This window comes from Manacus candei, unplaced genomic scaffold (assembly GCF_025592945.1).
Source record: "Manacus candei isolate 608988 ecotype Guabito, Panama unplaced genomic scaffold, ASM2559294v1 h1tg000026l, whole genome shotgun sequence".
In the NCBI taxonomy this organism is placed as follows: domain Eukaryota; kingdom Metazoa; phylum Chordata; class Aves; order Passeriformes; family Pipridae; genus Manacus; species Manacus candei.
Genome location: NW_026138074.1, coordinates 330,344 through 353,926, shown reverse-complemented (window position 1 = coordinate 353,926; position 23,583 = coordinate 330,344). Strand labels below are relative to the sequence as shown.

Genomic DNA, 23,583 nt, shown 5'->3' with positions numbered 1-23,583 from the left:
GGAAATGGAAATGAAACCTTTACAAAATACTGAATTATGTGCCATATTGAAGTTGTTATGGTACCACAGAAATCTGAATGTAATTTAAGGAGCTTAGGCAGGGAATGGGGAAATCTTCTGACATACCAATGCTATTTACAGACAGAAGCTCCTAGCGTGTGTTCAGGGTTTTCTTGCAAGCAGTCAAGTGGAACACTGGTGAAAGAAAGTGAAGGATCTCTGAAGAATTTTTATTTACTCTTCAAACAATTCTGCACAATGCTTTGTTGTATTTTAATTTGGATGGAGTGTGTCAGAAGACAGTTTGGATGCAGTCTACATCTCCAGAACATTTTCTGCCTTGTGAACATTAAACTATGGAAGTGTTTTTTTAATAAAAGGGAAATGTTTGGAATATACTGTTACCATAAAAAGAAATGCTTCTTTGACCATAACATCAACATTATTCTCATACATGCCATTTCATTTAGAACAGATTGTATCTTGTTTTCTAGACCTGGCAGTCAATTCAGTTAGGTATTTAGCAAATATAAAAGTGGCATTTTGTGTTCCCATTGCTGCAAAACTTTTGTCTAAGAACATGTAAAATTTGGGTTTTCTTGTCTACAAAGATATAGCAGAAGTAATACTGCAAACTTGTGTGTTTTTTGGAAATAAGAGGTATTTGGCATCATATTTCATTTCTGGCAGTAAACTTCTAACTAGCACCTAAATAGCATTGCTTTGACTAAACTGACTAAAAGGGCTGCTCCTGTTCAGTACTGGAAATACAAGGACCTTCTCCTTTTTTAGTGATTCTTTCATGAATTCTGCACAGTTGGAAAAGTATCACACCAGCAATTGAATGAGATCTCTCAGGTCTTGGTGGGATAAATGAGCTAATTCTTCTGCTAATGGAATGATTAAGAAAGTGATGACAAAACTGAATAAAAATTAATCGCATTTGCATGGAAGTTAGGTGCAGTTTTGTCCAATTCAAAGTATAAAAGCATATATTGTCACTATTTCAGAGCATAATATTACAGCCACATGCAAACTATACTTTCAAATATATACTGGTTTTGAGTCCTCTGTTTTTCTATGTGTTGAAATATATGGTAGAGAAATATTTTAGGGTGCTTTTGGAGACAAAAGAATCCATGATCATCATAACAGTGTTAATAATGTACCAGAGATTTTATCACACAGTACTCTTTTTTTCAGGAGAGTTGGTCACTGTTCTGTAAGACTAACATATTTGTTTTTAGCTTATAACAGGGAGCAACAGCAATTTGAGGTACTATAATGTCTGAAATAATAAAAAAAAATCATGAAAATGTTAAAGAGTGTTTTCCAGTGATTATACTTTACCAAGCTGAATTTTCTGGATGGAAAAAATATTTGAAAAATGCTGAGTTTGTGTTGTTTACAATAGGGAATCCGTTTGAGAAAGGAGGGAATTTGTCCAGGCTAATTTAAAGGGTTCAAAGGGTTCATGCCGAAGGGGGTAGTTTTGATTTAATGGTTGCATGGTGTCTGGATTGACTGATGGCTCGTGTCTGATCATTAAGCTACAAATGCTTTTTTTGTTTAGGACATTACAAAGGGAAAAAATGTCGATACTAATATTCTAACTTTGAGACTGATGGAGGGCCCTCAGTGGTATAACCATCAACAGCAATTTTACCAAAGAATAAATATTTTCATAGTTCTCATGATGTTACCAAATAACGACATACAGGTGCTTCATTGCTCAGAATCATCCCTTTCTTGTCGTAGTCCCATTTGTGACACTATAGTTAATAGTAATAGCTCTAGTAATGGCATCGCAGAAGTATGTTTCCATCTCTCTTTATTTATGTTTGGAATTGTACAAACCAAGTAAATGTCTATATTGGATCTTAATTTTTTATTGAAGTTGTAATTTGGAAGAAAAATATGCCTGAGGATGAAATGCGTATTTTAAATGACTCTATGATTTAGTGTAATTAACTTATGCTAGGGACTATAAATTTACCACTTCATAGTGCTGATTAGATAAAGTTGAAACAATGAAAAGAAATGGTGTCAGAAGAAAATCGCTAAGTGCTTAGTAAAAGTCATAGGAGTTACTATCAATAGTGTCTGTGCTTTTTGTAAGAAGATGATCTGAATGTAAATCATGAGAAAAAGAAAAGATTGTTTGGGAAAGACTAGATAACCTGCTACGTTTTATGCATGATAGCAGATGGGTTTTACTTAGAGTTCTTGAGTAATGTAGAAAGTACTCTTTCGTGGAAAGAATCCTTTACCAAGTTTTTCTCAAAATGAAAGGTAAGGTTATTTCTGTAATTCCAGCAGGCTTAATTCTGTCACAACTGATAGTAGCCAAATTTGTCTTGAAATTTCCTGTCGATGTTTAGTACTTTCAAAACTTTGAACTAATAATTATGTCTTTGGCAAGAGTAATTTTTGTGAACCCTAATTCTTAGAATTTGTTGGAAATGGTCATTTTCATTAATTCTTGTGATTAATCCAACCTAGGTCTTAATCACAGTAAAATATATCTGGAATTAGGTTTTTGTGCCTTATATTTTTTATACTCTGCTTGTTATTGTAACCACTTTTGAAATGTAAAGCTCCAACTGTCTACTAGACTGAAATATTTTAAAATAGGCTGAAATATTTCATATTTTCTTGTTTGCCATAGGCTGGTACAAATTATCTTTTGGTATTTTGTAAATACTTTAAAATTTTCTTAAACAAAACAAAAAACCCCACCCCAAGTCCAACAAACAAACAAAAAACCCCACAACCAGTACAAGGCAGTGAGCAGTGATGACTGGTAACTTGGAACCAGTTTTCCATATGGCTTTATTCTTTATTTCTGCGAACAAATACATTATATTTATCCCCTCTCTTCTTCTTTCTAGGAAAAAAGTGAATAATATATCTGAGAATAAGTAGTTTTAGAGGGAGAAGCACATGAAATTTGTTGCCTTTTTTCCAGCAGGGAAAATTACTTTACATTAAATGACATTGACTATCTTTTTTAGAAGTCAAAATATAAATAACTCTTCCTCCTATTTGAATCAAGGCCATACAACAGAATCGATCAGAAAGATACTTCACTGTACCAGAAGCATCTAAGTGGGGAAAAAAAACTAGTGAGTTTTTAGTCTTTAGTCACCAAAGGAAAGGAAAGGAAGCTGTAAGCTTACCCAGTAAACCCCTTAATTTTTCAGTAGAATAGGTCAGTCAGCCTGAAGTTTAGTTTTGGTTCAGGACACCCAAAGTTCCCAGTCAAGTGATGGGAAGAAGGTGAGGGAATGAGATTCCCACTCCTCCCTGGGCAGGGAGGAGTATGAAGGAGAAAGGTTTAAATGGAGTAATGATGCCTTTGCTCAAGCATGTATGTGTGACCCAGCTGGAGAATAAGAGAAGAGCATGGTTCAAGTACCAGCCCTCTTTGATAGTATGTTTTGATAAGGAAGTTATCAGTGCTCTGCTGCTAGCTGGCTTTCAAGAGGATCAGACTACACCATGATCTGGAATGTGGAATCATAGAATCATTGAGGTTGGAAAAGACCTCCAAGATCGTGGAGTCCAACCTTTGACCAAACACTACCTTGTCAACTAGACCATGGCACAAAGTGACATGTCCAGTCATTTCTTGAAGACCTCCAGGGATGGTGACTCCACCACCTCCCTGGGAAGCCTATTCCAATGCCTGACCATCCATTCAATGAAGAAATTCTTCCTGATGTCCAACCTGAGCCCCCCGGTGCAGCTTGAGGCTGTGACCTCTTGTCCTGTCACTAGTTAACTGGGAGAAGAGACTGACCCTCACCTCACTACAACCTCCTTTCAGGTAGCTCTAGAAAGCAATAAGGTCTCCTCTGCACCTTTCCTTCTCCAGACTTAACAGCCCCAGCTCCTTCAGTTGCTCCTCATGTGAGTAGGTGGACAGAAAGGCACCTGGTTGTAAACCCACTAAGTTACTGCAAAGTGATGTGTAAGTATTTCTGGTTTACTTCTATTTGTAATCCCTTAAAAGCAGGGTTTCACACTGATTGATTACTTGACAATGTTAGAATGTCGTAAAAAAAAAAAGAAATTTTCTTGGTAAGTAACTTTGGGTAAAGAGGGAATTTGAAGAGCAAGGTGGCGATCTCACCACTACTTTAAGCACTATCACAATTCCTTTAAATGTCTGTTAATAATTTTCTTTCTGCAGTTAAATTTATTTACTAAGAAGGCAGTGGGTTATGGCAAAAATAGCAAGTTGAAGACAAATTGCACCACTCTAGTGATCTTCATTTGTACCTGAATTCATGTGATTCGTCACAGTGACTTCTCTGTGTAGAATAGAAAAGTGCCGATGTTTTGTTGGTCTGAGAAAGAAAGGCTTAGTGTGGTCTGTTTGAAACTTTTATGTATTAATGAAAATCTATAATATATCTTTATCAGATGCTTCCCACTTCAAAGGACTACAAGAAGAAGCTATGCCCTATTATATTTTCAATTTTTTTTTCATTTAATGTTTTTTTGGTGGTTGACAAGAAGGAGATATAAGATTTTAATTTTTTTAAAAGGCTTGCTTCTGGTGATTTGTAATAATACTGGTTTTCAAAAAAGAAAACTTTCTCTATTTCTTCTACAAAATTATGCACAAATAGGTTTGATGTGCATTATGAATTGTAAGGGTTCAAATGACAGAAAAAATTGTTGTATTCTTGTCTTGTTTAATTGTGTTCCCTGGAACTTTTGTCAAGCTCAGAATAAACATTCAGCCTTGGTATAAATTTTATGCTAATGAAGAATCTGACATATCTGTTGGTTAGATGTATTTTAATTAAAAAGTTTTAAGAATTAATTTTGTTTTTAACTTGGTCCAGCACCTTATTTTTTTCTGCCAGTATTGGAGATCCTGAAGTTAATCTTCAGCGGACTGTCTTTGTTGTGAGCAGAAGCCCACTCAAGGATCTTATTTCTTGGTGTAAATTAGTCAAGGCAGAACTGTGTGTTCTGCTTTGATTAATTTGCTTCCAGTGTATATTACCTCCTTTTAAACTAATTTGGATACCCTACAAAGTACTGCGGTTGTCCCAAGAGACTTATCCTTTGTTTGATAAATTAAATAAGCCTCTGTTATCAGACATCTTTCTCTATGTAATATTGTGATGGGGACCTCTAAACTTTCTCTTTGTTACAGTAATCTGTCTCGTTCAGGTACAAAGAGCTATTTTAGTGTAGTAGTAATTACTGAGTATGTGCTGCATACCAGGAGTTCAGATCAGTTGTCATCTAAACTGCTTAATGACAAGAGCGATGCATTACAGTGATTACAGCAATGTTGTTCACCAAAGGGTCTTAACACTTAATATACATAATCAGTGGCTCTTTCTTTCTTTTGCCTTTTTTTTTTCTTCTTTTAAAGGAGTTTATTGTCGGTGGAGAATTCTCTTGATATTGTGTCCTAATTGAAAGATCTACAGACTCTTGCTATGCAGCCTTCTAGTACCTAAAAAAGGCTTACAAGAGAGATAGAGGGATTTTTCACAAGGGCATGTAGTGTTAGGTCAAAGGGGAATGGCCTGAAGCTGAGAGGAGGGTAGGCTTAGATTAGATATTAGCAAGAAATTCTTTACTGTAAGAGTGAGGTGGTGAGGCACTGGAACAGATTGTCCAGATAAGTTGTGAACTCCCTATCCACAGGTGTGGGGCCAAGTTGTGTTCGGGGCCAGGTTGGATGAGGCTTTGAGAAACCTGGTCAAGTGAAAGGTGTCCCTGCCTATGGCAGGGGAGTTGGAACTGGGTTACCTTTAAAGTTCCTTCCAACCCAAACCATTGTATGATTCCATGTACTGATCAATATTGTACTAGTGTTTTAGAAATTTATTGTGATTTATGATTGATTGTGGAATTCTACTGGAATTACTTGTATTCTGAAACAACGTATTTGTTTCAGCACCATTAGTGTATGACCTGTATATTACATAATAGGACAGGGTTTATAGAATTAAAAGGTGCATATTTACTGTTGGTTTTATTTCCTGGTTGTCTCACATCAGTTCAAACCTGTGATACTTTTATTATAAATACTGTAGAGCTATGTTTGTAGCATTGTTTCTAACCGTATATCATGCAATTTTCTGAGAAAATGAATTGCTCCCAATAATTCTGTAAAGCTCTCTATTTATATTGAACATATTACAATGATGTGCAGCTAAATTCGTAATTTCCTTTAGATCTAACAGTCAGAAATGTTTCTGAGGGTGTTTCAAGATCTAATCACCAAACTAATCTTTGTTCTTGGGGGAATGTGGGAGGAACCAGTTGTGGTATAACTGCTTTTCATTCAGAAATTGTTGGTTGTTCATGGTTCTAAGTTGCAGTCGTAATGTAACATTTTTTGGTTGTTATTAGATAACATATAGCTATTGCTCTCACGTTGTGTTGTTGTATAATTTGTCTACTGGAATTTACAAAGATATCATGTCATCAGATAAATATAGATAGACTGATACAGATATCATACAGAAATTGTCATGTGAATCTTTAATCTTGTTACAAAGTCCCAGAAAAAAACTCACTTGCTTTTTTTATCATGGTTTTCAGAGTAGTAATTTTTTTCAGATTGAAGTTTTTTGTTTTACTTAATGGCAAGATGCTTTGTCTTAATTCCTAGATTAAGAATGATATACCCCTATTCTCTCATGTTTGCACAGGTGATGAGAGACTCACTTTGCATTAAGACAGGCCAAATTAAAGGAGCATGAAGATTGCATCATTTTTTGTCTTTCATCATCCTCTGGCTTTTTCAGTGAAGAGAGAGTTTGATAAAGCCAAAATATGGTTTGGCTACTTTTGGCTACCTCAAAAGTAAAACAGGTCATAAGTCAAGTCTGTACAAACAATGGAGAATAATAATTGTTGCCCAAGCTACTGTCTCAAAAAAAAAAAATAAATCTGGTGTAAACTTGAAAATTGGCTATCGGAGTAAACATGCAAGTCCAGTTTGGCACTATTCTTTTTGTCCTCACCTGAGCATTTTGAGAGCATTTGGTGGTACATAGATTTAAAATAAGGTGAGAATTTAAACAGGAAACAAACTTTATGTCAAGTTTGGGTTTTTTTAAGAGCTGAAATGTTTGAGTGAGTGTGGTTCCATATTTCACAGGCTTTGGAAACACAAACTCATTTGTCAGTATTTCATAGTATATTATATTGGTAACCTAATAAGAGATATCAGAGGAAAAGATGAAAAGTTCCTCTCCAAGTATATCACTGATCTAAAAATGCAATGTGGACTGAGATGCAATGAGAAGTTTCAATACACTTGTTTTAGCATATGTTTTTTCTACTTTGTTACTTCCCAGTGTCAAAAATTATCTTGCTGGATCTAATTGAAGTTACAGAGTTCATGTATGGCAGACCTACTGCTGCATGTCTAGCATTCTTCAGCAAGATGAACAACTTCTGATGTGTTTGCATGCCTGCAGACAGCTTTGACAATATCTACAAAAACCAAACAGCACCTCAGTTTTCCTAGCTAACTGGTGAAAAGTTCTTGAGGAAAAGAAAGATGAAGTGTTAGATTATTTCAGTGCTAAAAAGCAAAACAACAGACAAGCTGGCAACAAAAGAAGTCAAACCACTCCATTCACGTAGCGCATACAAGGATTTCTTTCATCAGTTCTCAGAAAGGGACCAACAGTCATAAGAACTCAATAAGAAAATTAACATGACAAAAATCCCTCAGAAATTCAGGATTATGGAATAGCTCCTACAGAAACCCATGAAGTATTTGAACTTTCATTATATCAGATAGGATGCATTTGTATTACAACAAATAAGCATTACTAGAGGAGTAACTCTACAGTTATGTAGTTAGAATTTATCTGTTGAAAAAATGTGCCCTTTTCTCTGCCTCTCACCCACTCTTGAAAAACCACTGTTGTCCAGAAAAAAAACCCCAAACAACCAGGTGTTAGGACACACTCTATTGCCCCAATTTTGAGATGTGAGACAATTTGAAAGAAGAGTTGGTTGATATAGATCCATTGCTTGGCAAGAAGAAAACTATTGATCTAATCTGATTCTAACCTAATTTTGAAAATCTTTCTGTGCAAATGAAGAGCATCCAATGCACAAGGATGCAGCCTACACTGAAATTTAGCTACAGTAGACAGAGATGAAATTTTAATGGAGTAGCTAATAAAACCATCATCTATAGTCACCTTGTTATATAATTTTTTGGTGAAGCACGCACTTTCATGAGAGCAAATTGCTAAACTCAAAAGCATAGAAGAGTTAAGCAGCTGTAGAAATATGACTGTGATCCCCACCTGGAGCTTTGCTTTCTTACGGGTGATACACTCTCTAATCATGGTACCAGTTGTTTCATTAGTACACAAAACCCTACAACTGCTGATAATGATAATTTGTTTCTGTCAGCAGGACTTCCTTTTGAATTAGACTTGAAAAGTATATGAAAATCTTGAATGATAGAGGTCATCATCTTGATAGATGCAGCTTTCAGAACCTTTGTTTAGTAATGCTCAATTTGCTGGTTTTCTGAAAAACCCACTGCTTTAGTACTGCTCTTTTACATTATGATTGTTCCAGAAGATTCTTGGTAAAATATTAGTTTTGGAGCACCATTCCCAAAAGAAAAATACTGAATATTCTATATGATATTTATAAAAATACTATTTTGATTACTAAGCCATATGCATTTTCAGCTTTTCTTCCATACTTGAAGACATTAGAAAAGGAGATTTTAGCAAATCTTGATCTAAAGTTAAATGTCCGTAGGACAGAATCCACCAAAAACTATACTTATATTTAATGCAGAAGGGTTCGATGGTGTGTGAATTGAGCTTCAGAGGACAGAAACACCAGAACAATTTTTACATTGCAAGTGTGCTTTTCAGGAAAGATTCTGTTGTATAGATTTTTCTCAGGTGAAGTTGCCATAGGATATCAATATATGCTTACCAATTAGAACTCAAAATAAGAAGCTCTTGTAGAGAGTTGTTTATGGTGCTGGAGTTTCTATTAAATAAATATTTCTACATCAGAGAGATAAACTTGCTGTTTCTGTTGTGACTGGCAATTACAGCACAGCAGTGCAGAAATGACAAGTGCGTCTGTGACAGACTTTTAAATGAACCCACCTTATTCACAAAGGATTTTTTCTAAAGCTGATATCTGCAGTCAATTAATGTCAAAATGTGAGATATTAATATAGGAATTGAATACTCTGAAGTAGCTTAAAAATAGTTGCTAGCATGAATACTTATTGTTAAATAGCTCTGCACAGATCTGTTGTGCTGTACTTGAACCAGTTCAATAAATATTGTAAAGAGATCTCATAGTTTTCTGTGTAAGTCTTGATTACTTTCTGTACATTTTTATTTGTTGTTGTTCATAGACTCTTTAAGCTTTTACGCCTTAAATATCTGTTGTGTCAGGTTTCCTGCAAGGCTTGATTACTCAGGAGATGACATGTTTTGGTCAGAGTTATCAAGATGTTACCTTGTACTTCTCTGTTACCTTCTCTTCTCTGGGTTTTGCATTTCTTTTAGCAGTTGTTTGGCTTTTATCCTTTGTGTTTTAAGTAAATTGTAATTTGTGTGGAGTAGGTAAATTTGCGAAGTCCAAAGATTTAAATGTCTACAGTGGCTGTAATGTAGCTCTTGACAACAGGTTGACTTCAGGGCACCATCTGACAAATGAGGATGATCTTCTGCCTAAAATTCTTTCCTTGGTTTAAAATGAAATGGAATAATCTAGTGCTTTGAACTATGTATCATATTAATTTTCTTCATTTTAGTTGTTCTCTCTTACCTTGTCTTTGATGTTCAACTATATCCTCACTTCGATGTTGTTTTCATCAGTCTGCAAATTCCTGTTAGAACTGAATTATTTTTAATGCTAATAGTAATAAAAGTCTGATCAGTCAATATTATAAACATTATGCATCATAATTGATTTAAAGAAAGATAACTAGAGAGAGCAGGATTATTATAAGAATTTTTCATTGGTGCTTTTTTATTGTGTGCTGAATGCAAATATCCTTCTTAGGCACTTCATAGATTTATGATGTATTTAAACTTGAGTCATTTGTCTGGATTTTCATCAGACTTGGATTCCACCAGTCTGTAGAATTTTGCCAGTTTCCTATTTTTTAGGTATTCCAGTGGTGGGGTTTTGTTATGTGGAGGTGCCTTTTTTTTTTTTTTTAATACAAAAGTGAATTATAGAATATTCTAAAATAATCTGTGAATAGTGTTTCTAATGGACTATGTTAAAGAAAACTGGGTTTATATTTCTAATTCTCCAACCAAGAATAATTTTTTCTTAAAAAACTTTTTCTTAAAAAAGTACACTATCTCTCGAGACTGTTCAAATTTAATACATTAAGACCTCATGAATATTTTACTGTATGTTTTTTTCTGAGTGTTTTATAGATATTCAGATTCTTTTCAAGAGGTCTCCTAAATGCTTCATTTTTAGCAGTAATTTTTCAGGGGCACTCGTAAGGAAAGTTTGTGATTTCCATTTCTGGCAGCACAGGCGAATGTTGCATGCCTACTTCATGGCTGCTGAGACTGTTATATCCTCTTGGAGACAAGTAGATCAGTTAGAAATACAGAATATGCTTGAAGAATATGTGTTAGGATGACTGGCAGCACAGGGAATCCGGGTAAAATTTGCTAATGATCTGTGCTTGTGTTGGAGTCTACAAGTTCAGCAGCCACTGTTTGTATGTGTAACAGTTTTTTTTTTTTAATGACTTCAAAAGCAAAATGTTGAGAGACACATGGTTGGTGTTTCTTGTGAATTAGCATATACAGTGCTTTCAGATACAGAAACCTCTTCTTTAGTGGTTTGGATAAGCATAAGTGCCAAGATTGTCAGTCAGTATGGTGAGCTTTCAAGTATTCCAGCATTTTTGAGAGGTGATGGAATCATTATTGTGTCTAAAATCAAGACATAAGATATAGCCAGGCAAATTCCTGAGTTAACAGCTGTAAGAATTCCCATAATCTAGCTTGCATCAATTTTGCACAGTTTTTGCAGTATGTTGCACGTTGCATTTGAATTCTTTTGGAACTGTCTTGATTGTCACTCTATAGGCAGCTAGAAACATGGCTGTTGCCTTGGGAATATTATTATTGATGATGATAAAGGCTTTCAAAGTAAAACATACAAAATGAAATATCTGTCTGTCTTATGAATACAGTTTAGGAACAATCTTGTTCAAGCTTGACTGATATGCTACTAGGCTGATTTATTCACACTTAGGACAAATATTATTTGTTTGTGAATCTCTAACTAAATTATACTAAGTGTATAAATGTGTTGAGAAGGTACACTGTATGAGTAAACCTATCAAATCTGACAACAGACCCTCTCTCACACTCCTCCCTATATATATGTGCCTATACATCTTAACAACAACAATATTGAAATCCTTCTTTGAGATTCTGCCCCTATCTATGCCTGGTTGACCTTGTCTGTTGACCAGCTAAGCTCTTGAGGAGTGGAGTCTTTCAGCCAGGCATTAAACTGCAGTGCTGTGCCTCCTAACAGGGCCTGCCCTCAAACTTCTCTAATAACCACATTCCTCATGTGTATATTTTGTCACAAAACCAGTGCCCTTTCTACAGCCTGACGATTTGCAACATGAGATCTGTACTGGAAGAGCCTCCAGTTTCATTGTCTAGAATTTTAGAATAACAGTAGATGAGTCATTTACCTTGCAGGGAACATAATTTTGGAGGTTCCTTCTTTTTCGGCAAATGGTATAACCTAAAAATCTTCCTAAAAATTAGCTACTCTAGATGAAGCCTTATGCCAAAGTGAGATTGAATATATAATTATGTTCACACTCAGATATGCCATGACCCCTGAGGATCTTTAGTGATAGTGTAATGATAGTTTGTATGGACTATAAGTGATGTGGTGTTCAGACTCCTGCAGTGTATCCGATTTGGTTAAAAGAAAGTGCCAATCTCTACCTATTACCTACAAGAGAAAAATAATAATAATGCATATGTGCAAAATATGAATCCCAGTCTTTCCCAATGAAAAAGTAAAATTGATGAATTAAGCTTTCTTTATCTATTTCAATTATAGGAAGACTTTGGATGGTTTAATAATGCCTCTTTTGTGAGTCTTGACTCACATTTGTTGTCACAGTTACGGCAATGCTTGCTGGTCATAGAACGATGGATCACTGGTCTCACACCTTGAAGGTGTTCCTTTCAGACCTCAAATATACAGAATACTACACAGAAAGCCATTAGTGAATATTACAACTGTGGCTGTAGAATCATTCTTCAGTGTGGGCTATAGACTAGAATGCTTTCATTTTCAAACATCTTTCAGCTTTTTTTAACACATAAGGGGTGAAACATTTTTCTTGTTCTTTCAGTTCTCCCCTTGTACCAATAAAAATTGCTGACAAATGCAGCCTTATTTGCAGCTGTTAATTTTTAGTTGTATAAAATCATCTCAACAGTTTTCCATCAAGTTTTTTTTCATTTAGATGTAGCTTTTATGTACTCTTTCACTAATCACAAAGGCTGCTTTGGATTTGACAGGACTTAGTAGGTCAACAGAGCTTGAATTGGAGAAGATAGTTTTATGGTCTACTGAGAAACCAGTTTTACATGGAAATTAAATACAAGAACAAGGGTTGGAAAATGTTAAGGCTATGGTATAAAGTAAAACATACCTGTGTGAGCCAAGGACAGAATACTAGCCATTTTTAATTTCCTGACTTTCCTTAGCTTGTATTTCAGTACTTTTATTTAAATACTCCTTTTGCCTGCATTTTTACAACTTAAATGGACAGACATATTGGCCAGCTTCTCAGCTACTGTACACTGACACCAGTTAATCACATGTTTCTTTGTCTTTTAGTGAAACTCAAGATTCTTATGTTTATATTGTCCTATTTTTCATGATTTGTAGTATAATTAGGAGTGCCTGGCTTGGCTGTTTTTGATGCTTTGTACATATTGAGTTTCATTGCCCAGTATGTGGGAATGTAGACAGCATTTACCAGCTCATTAACCTCTTTAAATTGGCTGCAGAATGGATGATTTCCTGTCACCATCACAGGTCAGTGGATGCATTGCACTCTAATGGACTCTTTCTAGAATATTTGAAAAACGTTAAGCTACCACAGCATTGATTGATTGATTGGTGTATTTTTCTAATTTACATGTTTTTTGAGGGGGCAAATCCTGATAAGATAGTAGGTTAATGCTGTTTTTATTCTGAAGTTAGGAAAGGCAAATGTTGACTAAGAAAACTTTACTAGGTGATCCTGTTTCTCTGCAAAATATAAGTATTTTATACACATACAGCACATTTTCAGGACACTAAGTGTATGTTTGGATAAGGTTGAAGTGCATATGACTGTGTGGTCTTACTGATGTACTTGACCACTAGTAAGCATCTAACCTAGATCTGGAATTTAACAAGGTCAAGAAGGGTGGTCTTTGCTTCTCTGTGTTAAAAGTAGTACCCTTCACAAAAGCCGTATGTATTTAATTAAAGAAATTAATTAAACTTGTTTGCTTGTCAGTGGACTCCAGTAGGGTTGACACCATAATTCTTTCAAATGTTACACTTATCAAGTAGTGGAAATTTGGATAGGTAGATGATTTTGCTGTACAACTGAATGTTTTCAGTTAACTAGAACACACCATGAGAAAGAGCTTAAAAACTAGAAGACTTTGTCCAAGCTCTGTAAGATTGTCATGATCAGGCTTTGTGAGTGTCTTCCTGGTTCATTATAGATGCTTTTAATTAATCATATGGTCTCATCACAGGCTGTAACTTAAGATTCCAAAATGCATCAAGAGGAGTCAATCTGCATTTCATATTGCAAAAATGAGATAGATGTCATATATTAGATTTTATGCATTAACCTAATAACCTTGTCACTAATAAGGGCTTCTGCTATCCAGGATTCTTGTTAAAGGAACATTTGTTTGTTTCACTGAAAACTACAGTACAAATTACAGCCTTGAAGCTAAGTTTTAAATATGCTTTTCAAGGTGCCTCATGAAAAGACATTTTCTTGTTTTTACTGAGTGTTATTTGCGGAAGCCTGCACTTTATTGTTATTTTGTGGAAATACATATACTGAATATGACACTGAATATGGCTTTTCCTCCTGAAAGCTTTTCCGTAGGTAGCTGCTCATTTTAACAGAAGTGATTACTAAGCTGTTTTTTTTCATAAATGTTGACAACTCAGCATTATGCTGAAATCCAAGTCCCCATTCGTCACAGCACTGACACACCTCTGCTAATGCTGTGGGTATCATAACTGATAAATGGGTACTGAATGTCTGCAGCTTTGGGTTGCAGTCATGATGTTTTCTACTACTGATGTGTTATCAGAATATTAGATGTGATTCCAAAGAACGTATAATTGGATAAGTTTGGGGTTTTTTTCCTGGCCTTGATATATCTTCATCACAATGTTATGTGCTATGTATTATGTTTTTTTTAAGTCTCCATTCTGTTCTTAATTCTAAATGTCACAACCAGGAACATCTAGTTTTCAGTTATTAATACTGAATTTAACTGTTATATCACATACTGTCCTTACGTTATTATTATTAAAATTAGAATTCTCTGTTGATCTAATGCTGGAACAAGATTGTTTTTTCAGCTTTTGCTTGTACAAGTTGAAGTTGAGTGTTCATGACACTCATTAACCCCCCAATTATATTTTATCTATCAATATAATTTGAAAATCTCGGTCCTTGTTTTGTTACTTTATTTTAAATATGCTACATCATATTACAGTTCACTTAATTTTATTTAATTTCCATTTCTTTAATGCAGGGTTGGGAAGAAACTGTGGATGCTGCAGTTTCTTACTTGTTAAGAACTTGTTTGTCAAAGAGCTCTAAAGAGCAGGCCCTGACTCTCAGCAGCCAGTTGTGCATGCCCAAAGATACCAGCAGACTGAAGAAGAACATCACCCTCTTCTGTGATAGATTGGCCAAAGGTGGTCGCCTTTCATTAAGTACAGACTTGGCCACTCAGCAAGCTGCTGTCATGCCAGGTAAGCTGTGAAGTACATCTTCAGATTTCAAAATACTTATTTGCATATTAAAACTAAAAATTGTACACATTTTATTTTACTGGCAGCTTGGTTTTCATTGATTATGACAACCAGACACTGTGTCGCTGACCAGTAGAATGACAGTAGAATGAATATGCTCAGTAATGCAGCAAATGAACTCCAGATGGTCATCTTTATCCTCTAAAAGTCTTATCTCTTATTTCTTTGCACTTTTCAATTGGATGTGTACGTGTGTAGTTTCTAATGTGACAGAAAAAGGAGGAGTGAAAAGTCCTGCTTTCTTGATAAAGAAATTATTATGGTTGCATTGGTGGCTTTATGGCCAAATTATGAAGTACTGATAACACCAGAGAAAAAAAATCTGCAGCATTAGAAAGTACTAGCTGGCTGGGTGGTATCTCATAGAAAGCATGAAATTGAAGATGAAACTAATTTAAGTGTGTGTTGAATAGTATTTCTCATATAGAAAAAGAATGTGGACACGATTTCACAGTGCACAATGATTTAAATGACTGTCATGGAATTACCATTTTTAAAGGAAATTTTGTTCATGTCCTTTTCTATATTCCTACTTTAAAGTAATATTGGGACCAAAGGCTCACCTTTTCTGCAGAGTCTGAAGTTTAGTGTCTTTGCACTATTGCAAGACATTTTCTTCCTGCCTTTTTCCTCTTGTGAGACAGATAGTCTCTTAGTAAACATCAGATACTCCTGCTGGCTTGGAAACAGGTATTTTCTATCCCAGCTTTCTGCTCTAAATTTGGATTGGCTGTTCATTCAGCTTCATACACTCCTAAACCACAAAATATCACTATGCCCTTTGACCTCAGTGACTTCCTTCCACTACAGCAGTCTTCACATCTACTGGGAAAAGTATGTATTGTATGTATACTTCATGCTTAAAAATTGGAGTTTACTATTTTGGGTATTGTTTTTGATAAAGTTTGGAGTTGTGTTAGGGCAGTATCTTGATTATCAGTACTTTGTTTTCTTACATTACAAAGAATAATTAAATTCCTGTTTAATATAATATAATATGAATAGCCAGCTTGGAAGTCCCTGTTATTGTTATGTGCAGCCCTCCTTTGTGGGTGCTGCTGTAAGTGATCTGGTAAAACGGCTGCAGACTGCACAATGGTAGAAATTTTATATATATATACATACATGCATACATACATGCATACATACATACATACATATATATGTAATTTTTGTTTAGTGTTACACTATTCCCGTATCTGGAAGCAGATTCATAATCATGTGAGGCTAAAAAAGTGTCATATTTGTTTTAGAAATTTTTGTTAGTATTTCTTTGCAAGACTAAAATATGTGTAAAAGGCACTTCTTTTGTTGACCTTTGATTATATAACCATTGTCTTCATTCTTCTAAGAATTCTGAAAAGGTGTAAATAGCTGCAGTTCATCTTTTTCTATCTATGCTAATAAGGTGAATTGATTTAATAAGGAAATTCACTTCTGCCTGTACAGTTGGCTAGTGTTACTGAGTTCAGGGAACTATGCAATTTGATTATGAATAATTCTGTTAGGAAAAGACAGAAAAATTTGTAAAAATTGTAAACAAATTGGAAGAAATCTTTCTCTTGATGAAGTACCTTGGGAAAGGACCCAATCATGCTTCCGACACAGACTAAAATATTTAAAACTGCTAAACCCACTGTTTTCTATTACACGAGGCCAAAATAACACCAAGAAGGCATGAGTGACATGTGCGAGAATAATTTTTACTACTGTGGTAGAGGTAGACAGTTATACTGCCTTTCAAATAAAACAAGGAAGAAGTACATTCCAAGGAAAACATAAGGTATTTGACTGTAGGCTGTTAGCCAAGTATTGACGATACCTGGGACCAGAATTACCATTTTACATGATGCATAGTGAAAAATTGAGTACCTGTAAGGAACTGGTTGAGACCTGGTACAGCAGTGTCACACCCATCATAAACTATTCTAGCTGTTCTTGAAATGCCTTTTGGCCATAATTAACATTAAAAAGAATTAAAACCTGTAACCCAAATGCAGATTTCAAAATAAATAGTTTTGCTTTCAAAATTGCTCTTGTACATAGCCCTTTTGAATATCAAATCACCTAACTAAGAATCAAAATTATGACCTAATGAGGCTAACACTTCAGAATATCACAAGAAGGTATCATTTAAAGAAATTATAAAACCTAATACAACTTTCTTATTTTCATTTAGAGTTCAGCCTGACGTCTTGATAAGAGTCTGTTTATGCATTTCTTCATTAACTGTTGAGAGAATGTTATTTTTGAAAGAGCTCAAAAATAAAGAAATTTCATCCTATACTACAGGACAGGCTCATTGACCCTGAAATTAGCTCAGTTGGTTAAAACATGGTGCTAACAACACCAAGGTTGTGGGTCTGATCTCCGCATGGGCCATTCACTTAAGAGTTGGACTCAATGATCCTTGTGGGTCCCTGCCAACTCAGAATATTCTGTGATTAGGGATAAATACTTCTGCCAAATGCTCAGAATAGCATAGTATTTAAGGAGTCACTCTCCAGCAGGATGAGCTGTATGATTTGAAACTGTGTGTGTCTTTGAACAGGCTGGAGAAAACTTGGAGGGTTTTTTGAGAGTAAAGTTTTAACTGGTGCTTTTTAAACATATTTGTCTTGTCACCTGTTTGGGTTTTCTGTGGCTATCTTTACCTTGGCAAGTAGTGTGGTCTGTTAGAAGCAGATCTGCAGGGAGTTGTACTTGAGGCCAGCAACATGACTTGTCATCTGTGTGTTTCAGAACTAGCTCTGTGCCTGTCTGATGTAGTTGTTCTCCATTAGCAGCTGGAGTGCTCTAGGTACATTCCTGGGATTCATCTGCCTGGTGAGATTCAGCTAAATGAAATGAATTCATGTGGCCGAGACCATTCCTCAGTGTGGAAACAGTGAGTTAGTGGGGACAATCTAGAAATTTACCTCGCTGTTGATTCCAATTAAAAATGCCTGTTCTGTTTACATGAGGAAGAAACTGAAAACAAAGCCTGATAAAGGGAAACCAGTATACAAAATAACTATGTGCTGCTGAGTAAAGAGCTCTTTGATAATGCCTGGAAAATAGACGAACTTCTCTCAGCCCTTAAAGGAGAGAACAGGAGTAGGTAGGGAAGAATGAGGTAGAACTATACATGGAGAGGAAGAGTGAGAATTGTGTTTGTATTTGAGGATTTATGGCTAAATACTGAATGTTAATGTAGGGGAAAGTTCTTCAGGATGTTTAAACTCCAAGCTAAGCCAGAGATGGTCCCATAATTGTTCAGTAGTGTAGCTTGAGAATTTTGTTCATTGCCACTTTTTCTTAAGTCCGTTCTTTTTCTTAATTGTGGAAACCACTTTTTCTGTAGCAACCAACTATTACAAATTTCTTTTAAAGTTGACCCTTCAGGCATTGCAGCACTGTAACAGTAGGCTCAGTTTCTAGAAGTTATATTTAATATATTCAAGATGGTGACCCTGAAATCTGGAGAAATTGCCTTAAACCACATTGAAAAGCTGATGATTATTTTTAAGTGTCCAACAATTTGAAAGATGCCTTCAAAAGTAATTGTCAGTATTTGTAGTTAATCCAAGAGTATATGTTAGAAGTAGGCCATAGTCCCTGCTGGATTTGGTTTTGTTCATTATTTTCTTTATAGCCTTCAGGGATTGCATTTGGGCATGAATGTTAAAATTGTGGTTTTGCAACAAGCTTGCAGTAGTTTCAGGCATATTGAAAGAACAATAATGCTGATCTTGATAAATTAGAGGAAGGACTTGAAGTTAGTAAGATGGTTTTTCAGTTGAGACAAGTGTCAAGGACTCTAGCAAGTAAGAATCTGACAAACTAAAATTTGAGAAATAATTCCTTAAGCACTGTTGCCATAGGGTAGGCTCAGGGGTGTTATAGTGAACCAGCAACTGAATAGAAGTCAGGAATATGCTTGCATTAAAGGTGAATTCCAACTTTGGAATGTAGTCATATGACTTCTAATGAGGAGATATGAATATTTATTTCTATTCTTCAGGAGAAAGATTCACAGGGGAACAGAATTCAGGAAAAACCTGGATGAATTGGATAGAGTTCAGAGAAGAGCACAGAAACTATAAATGATGGAAACAATTTTGCCTTTTGTTTCTTCTGAGGGAAAAATAAGGAGAAGTTTGAGGAGGGACATGATAGTTTTCCAATATGTAAGATGTTTTTATATGAGTGATTAAAAGTTAATCAGAATCATTGGCTAAATATGATTATAACTGTAAGTCACATCAGGCTATATCGTGTACTGTGTTGCCTTTGGCAAAGCATAAACAGTTGGATGAGAGGAATGGTGAGGGGCTTAGGGAATGGTGCCAACCCGAAGTGTGGGTCAGTGCCAGGGAAGTGCTGGGAAAGGTGATGTGGGCCACCCAGGTTGTCATGTATTGAGTTTAATGGTTGTGAGAATTTATAGCATAAATCCTGATGACCTGCAGTTAACTACAGTTAATTCTTTAGTTTTTAATGCTCTTATAATATCTGTGTGTTTTGCAGGATTGCTTTTAAAACATCATCAATATTAGCTGTGGCTGTTTGACGACTTGTCAGTCTGATCGGATCTCTGTTGACATTATTGCTTCCCTTGTATTTTGGGTATCTCAGCTACTCTGGCTAGAATGTGATTCTGGTTTTCCTGTGTTAGTTCCTAATGTGATGTGCAAATGCCACTTGTATCAGTTCAAGGCTTTGTTCAAGCAAGGATTTTTAATTTTAAATTAGGACTTTATTTTTCTTTAAAACCATCCTTTTTCTTCTATTTCCTGTTTTTAACTGGACTTCAGTAATTGTTTTTCTCTTTGTTTCGTTAGAAGATCTTTGTACTGTGCTCTAACATGATTTACTTACATAGCTGAATATAACTGGAGCAGTAGAGAAGCTATTATTTAACCTAAAAGTCGTTTACTGTGCTGCATCACTGAAATCTGTGGAATGCCAAAGATTGTCATCTCCCTGAATCTTTAGAACTGACATTATAAGGAAAAAGAGGAATAGTTTGCATCCAGGAAATAGGATTTGCAAATAGTTTTGTGTAAGTATAATATTTAAAATTTATATGAAATTAAAGCTAGAAGTCAAGATGACTGCCTATCTAGTTTTCCCCTTTGTCTTGCAATGGGGTTAATGTATCCAGAACATCACTGTTTATCTGAACTCTTAAACACCTCAAACAAGGTTGAACAATATCTCTTGATAGCTTTTATGGTAGCTTAGTGTCTTTGTTGGAAGATTTTCCTCTTGTTTGATATACATTATTTTTTCCTGCAAATCAAACTGGTTTATTGTGGATATTGAAGGTGGAAGTAGGAATTAATGAAATTCTATATTGTTTAAAACTTCGGAATATTTTTTAGTACATTCCTTCAGTAACTTTTATACTGATTGTGACTAAATTATCTCAACCTTTTCATGGTGATTTTCAGTTCTTACTGATTGTTTTCCAAAATTGGAAAACTTTTCCTTTAGTCTGTATCAGGCAATATACCCTGCTGTACTCTGCCCCATTTCAATTCCAAGACCCTTTCCTACAAATGTGTTGCCTAACCAGATGTTTCCCATTTTGTATTTATACTGAAGAAGCATAGTAGTGTTTACTTGATTTGATACTTTGTATTCATAGCTTTTATCAAGTTGATTATAATTCTACTTTGTATAATCATGTTTCTATAATTTAGATTAAAAATGGGTAAATGCAAACTCTAAAGACAATGTTCTTTGCCACATTAAATATATATATGCACCCAGAATTTATAGTTACGCTTTAGAAGATGAAAGGTTTTCAAGGTTTTTTTTTCCTTGCATAAGCTTTTAAAAACCTCTTTTCAAAATCTTGTAGTGATATCTGAGAGTCAATATTGCCCATTTTAAAGCTGTGTTCTTCATTGGGAAATTGGGATGCAAGAGAATGTGTAATATTCCTTAAGGAACTCTCTGTTTACATGCTATTAAACTTGAGGAGAATGTTAGTACTAATTGGAAAAACATGTGGGCTTGAGATTCTGGAAGAGCAGTATTAATTTATGTATTAGACATAAACATTGCTGCGAAGTTCCTAGTACACTGAGTGTGCCGTAAAGGAAGACCAGGAATTGTTTGGTCTGAAAAAATAGGATTGTTGTTGCAAATTCCTCCCTTACACCATTAATTGTCAATTCTTCATTGCTCGTTAGGGGAACAGAACATGCAGTATGCATCAGGTATTCTCAAACTTTATAGTATGGACTTTAATGCAGAATATCTTGAAAAATGTACTGGCTGCAATTTGTACTCACACAGATTCTCATATTTTTTTTTTTTTTTTCCTGGAGAAGTTAAAATCATATAGTTTAGATTTCAAGATGCATGAAGAAGGCACAGACATTGGTACTGAGGACTGGACAATGCTTTTGAACTATGAGCAAATATTGTCAAAATCATTTGAAGCTGACAGGGCATGGTTGGAAATCTTTTCAAGTATTGTGAGCCTGGGATCATGGTGCATTGACAGCTTTGTATGGCCTTCCATGCTGGTGCAAAAGACTGTATAAAAATATGGATTTTTTTCTCATAGATGTGACACAAGTCCAGTGTTGTTTGTTTTTGCAGAAGACTATGGTCCATTATGAAGTGTGAATATCACTTAAGATATTTTCCGTATGTTTTCTATAGTAATAAAGTATTAAACCACTTTTTTGGTTTTCCGTTAGTAACCCTTAGAATAATGCTTTTAGATATTTTTTTCTTATTTTAGTTTCAATATATTGGTTATTCATAAAGCTTTTCAGCACTGCTTATTAAATCTATATAAAGAAAAGTATTCACAAAGCTTGCTGCAAGTACTTGCAAGGATTTTGTAGACCTGAACACTGCTCAGAACTGACTGATGGAACTGGTCAGTGGAAACTGTCATTGCCCAAATTAGATTCAGCATTTTACCCATCTTTTCCATAGTGTTCCTCACCTGTTTCCAGTATTCTCCATCTGTTTCCATTCCAGTAACATTTACAAAAGTATCTAAAGAACAATGGCAAGTATCTGTGAGGTCAGGAATCTAAACCTTAATAGTAGTGCTTGTTTCTCATTGAAAGACAATTTGCTAAGGACTTTTTTCTTAGATGTACCCACAGGCTTTTACAGCACACTTCCAAAACACTGTGTGCCAATTTTTTCCTATGGATTTGTTAGCTCAGGCCCTTAAATATGAATTTGACATTAAGTGACTCTAATTGTTGCAAGGAAAACTCTAACTCATCTTTTCTAACTTCCTTAGAATTGTATGGGTTGATCAATTAAATACCTTGAAGACTGATTTCACCAGGAAGTGGATTGTTTACTAATAGTGAAAAAATATTGTTTTAATGTGTGAGATTATATAAAAAGAGACTAACTCTACATTTAAACAGAAAGTTTTTTTCTCACATTGGCTAGCTAAATTTGTTTAATATATGAAATATAGCTATGTATTGCTGAAGTATCTCATTCATTACTCTTAATTTTTTAAGTGCTCAAAATTTGTATTTATCTGATTTGAAAATTAATGTACATTTGCATTTTAAGAAGTACATGCTTTTTCTTTCTTGCCTGTAGAAGCCAGGGTTCACATGCCCAGATAAAGGTTACTCTGTGGGAACTCGTATACTACTTGCTTTGAAACCAGAACAGATCCATCATGTATAAGTTTTTTCAAAATTCCTTTATTTTTCATATTGCCTTAAGGGAAACAGACATTTGGTAAAATGTCTGGTTTTCTCCCTCTGATTTTCCATAACTGTGTTCTGTATTTCTCCTCTCTACATTAGGCTTCACTCGTTTCCCTCTCCATACCGTACCCTTTGATGTCCATGCAACTCCATGCACAGTTCCTTCCCTGTGATACTTGGAGCAAGTAACTCTATCACTAGCCACCCAAGGGAGTAAATAAATGACTGACAGTGAGAGGTAGCAACAAAAGGATAGGAAGACCCTTTTCCTGGTCAGCTGTCAACCTGGGTGGCCCAAAGCAGAAACTGAACAGAAGATCCTGTGGTACTAGTGTGGATCTATTAGGCAACAAGATTTTAACAAGTGCGTAACAAGATTTTGACAAAGGTGTAAAAGAGGCTAAATCTGTAAACAGCATGATCATTGTGTGCTTCTGTGTCCAATTTGTGCAGCTCTGCACGGCTGAGCTGTTGTGCCAGTTTAAACATAACTTTCTTCTCTCTGCCTAATTGTAGATGATAATCACATAAGAATGAAAAGAACAAAGAAGTTGCTATAACTCTTACAGCCCTTAGTATTGTCATGTGCTCCTGTTAAATTGTGTTGTGCCAGCTAAAAATGAGACACGATGTGGTATCTAATGGAACATAATACAGTGCTGCAACTTTAATCTGACTTCTAGTTCTCCATGCTTAAAATATTTTTGCAGAAAATTTTCAGCTGTTCATGATGAGCAGTTCTATCTTAATATAAAAGCCTAGAAATAAG

General features: G+C 35.2%; 1 protein-coding gene across 2 annotated transcripts in view; it reads left to right on the top strand.

The window, feature by feature from the left end:
- The window catches only part of BBS9 (Bardet-Biedl syndrome 9), a 289,085-nt gene that overhangs the window by 128,234 nt on the left and 137,268 nt on the right, over positions 1 to 23,583 (top strand). For both annotated transcript variants that reach the window (XM_051789144.1, XM_051789143.1), the window contains exon 21: positions 14,841 to 15,063. In XM_051789144.1, coding sequence (XP_051645104.1) covers positions 14,841 to 15,063 — 223 coding nt within the window. The remainder of the gene's footprint in view (positions 1 to 14,840; positions 15,064 to 23,583) is intronic.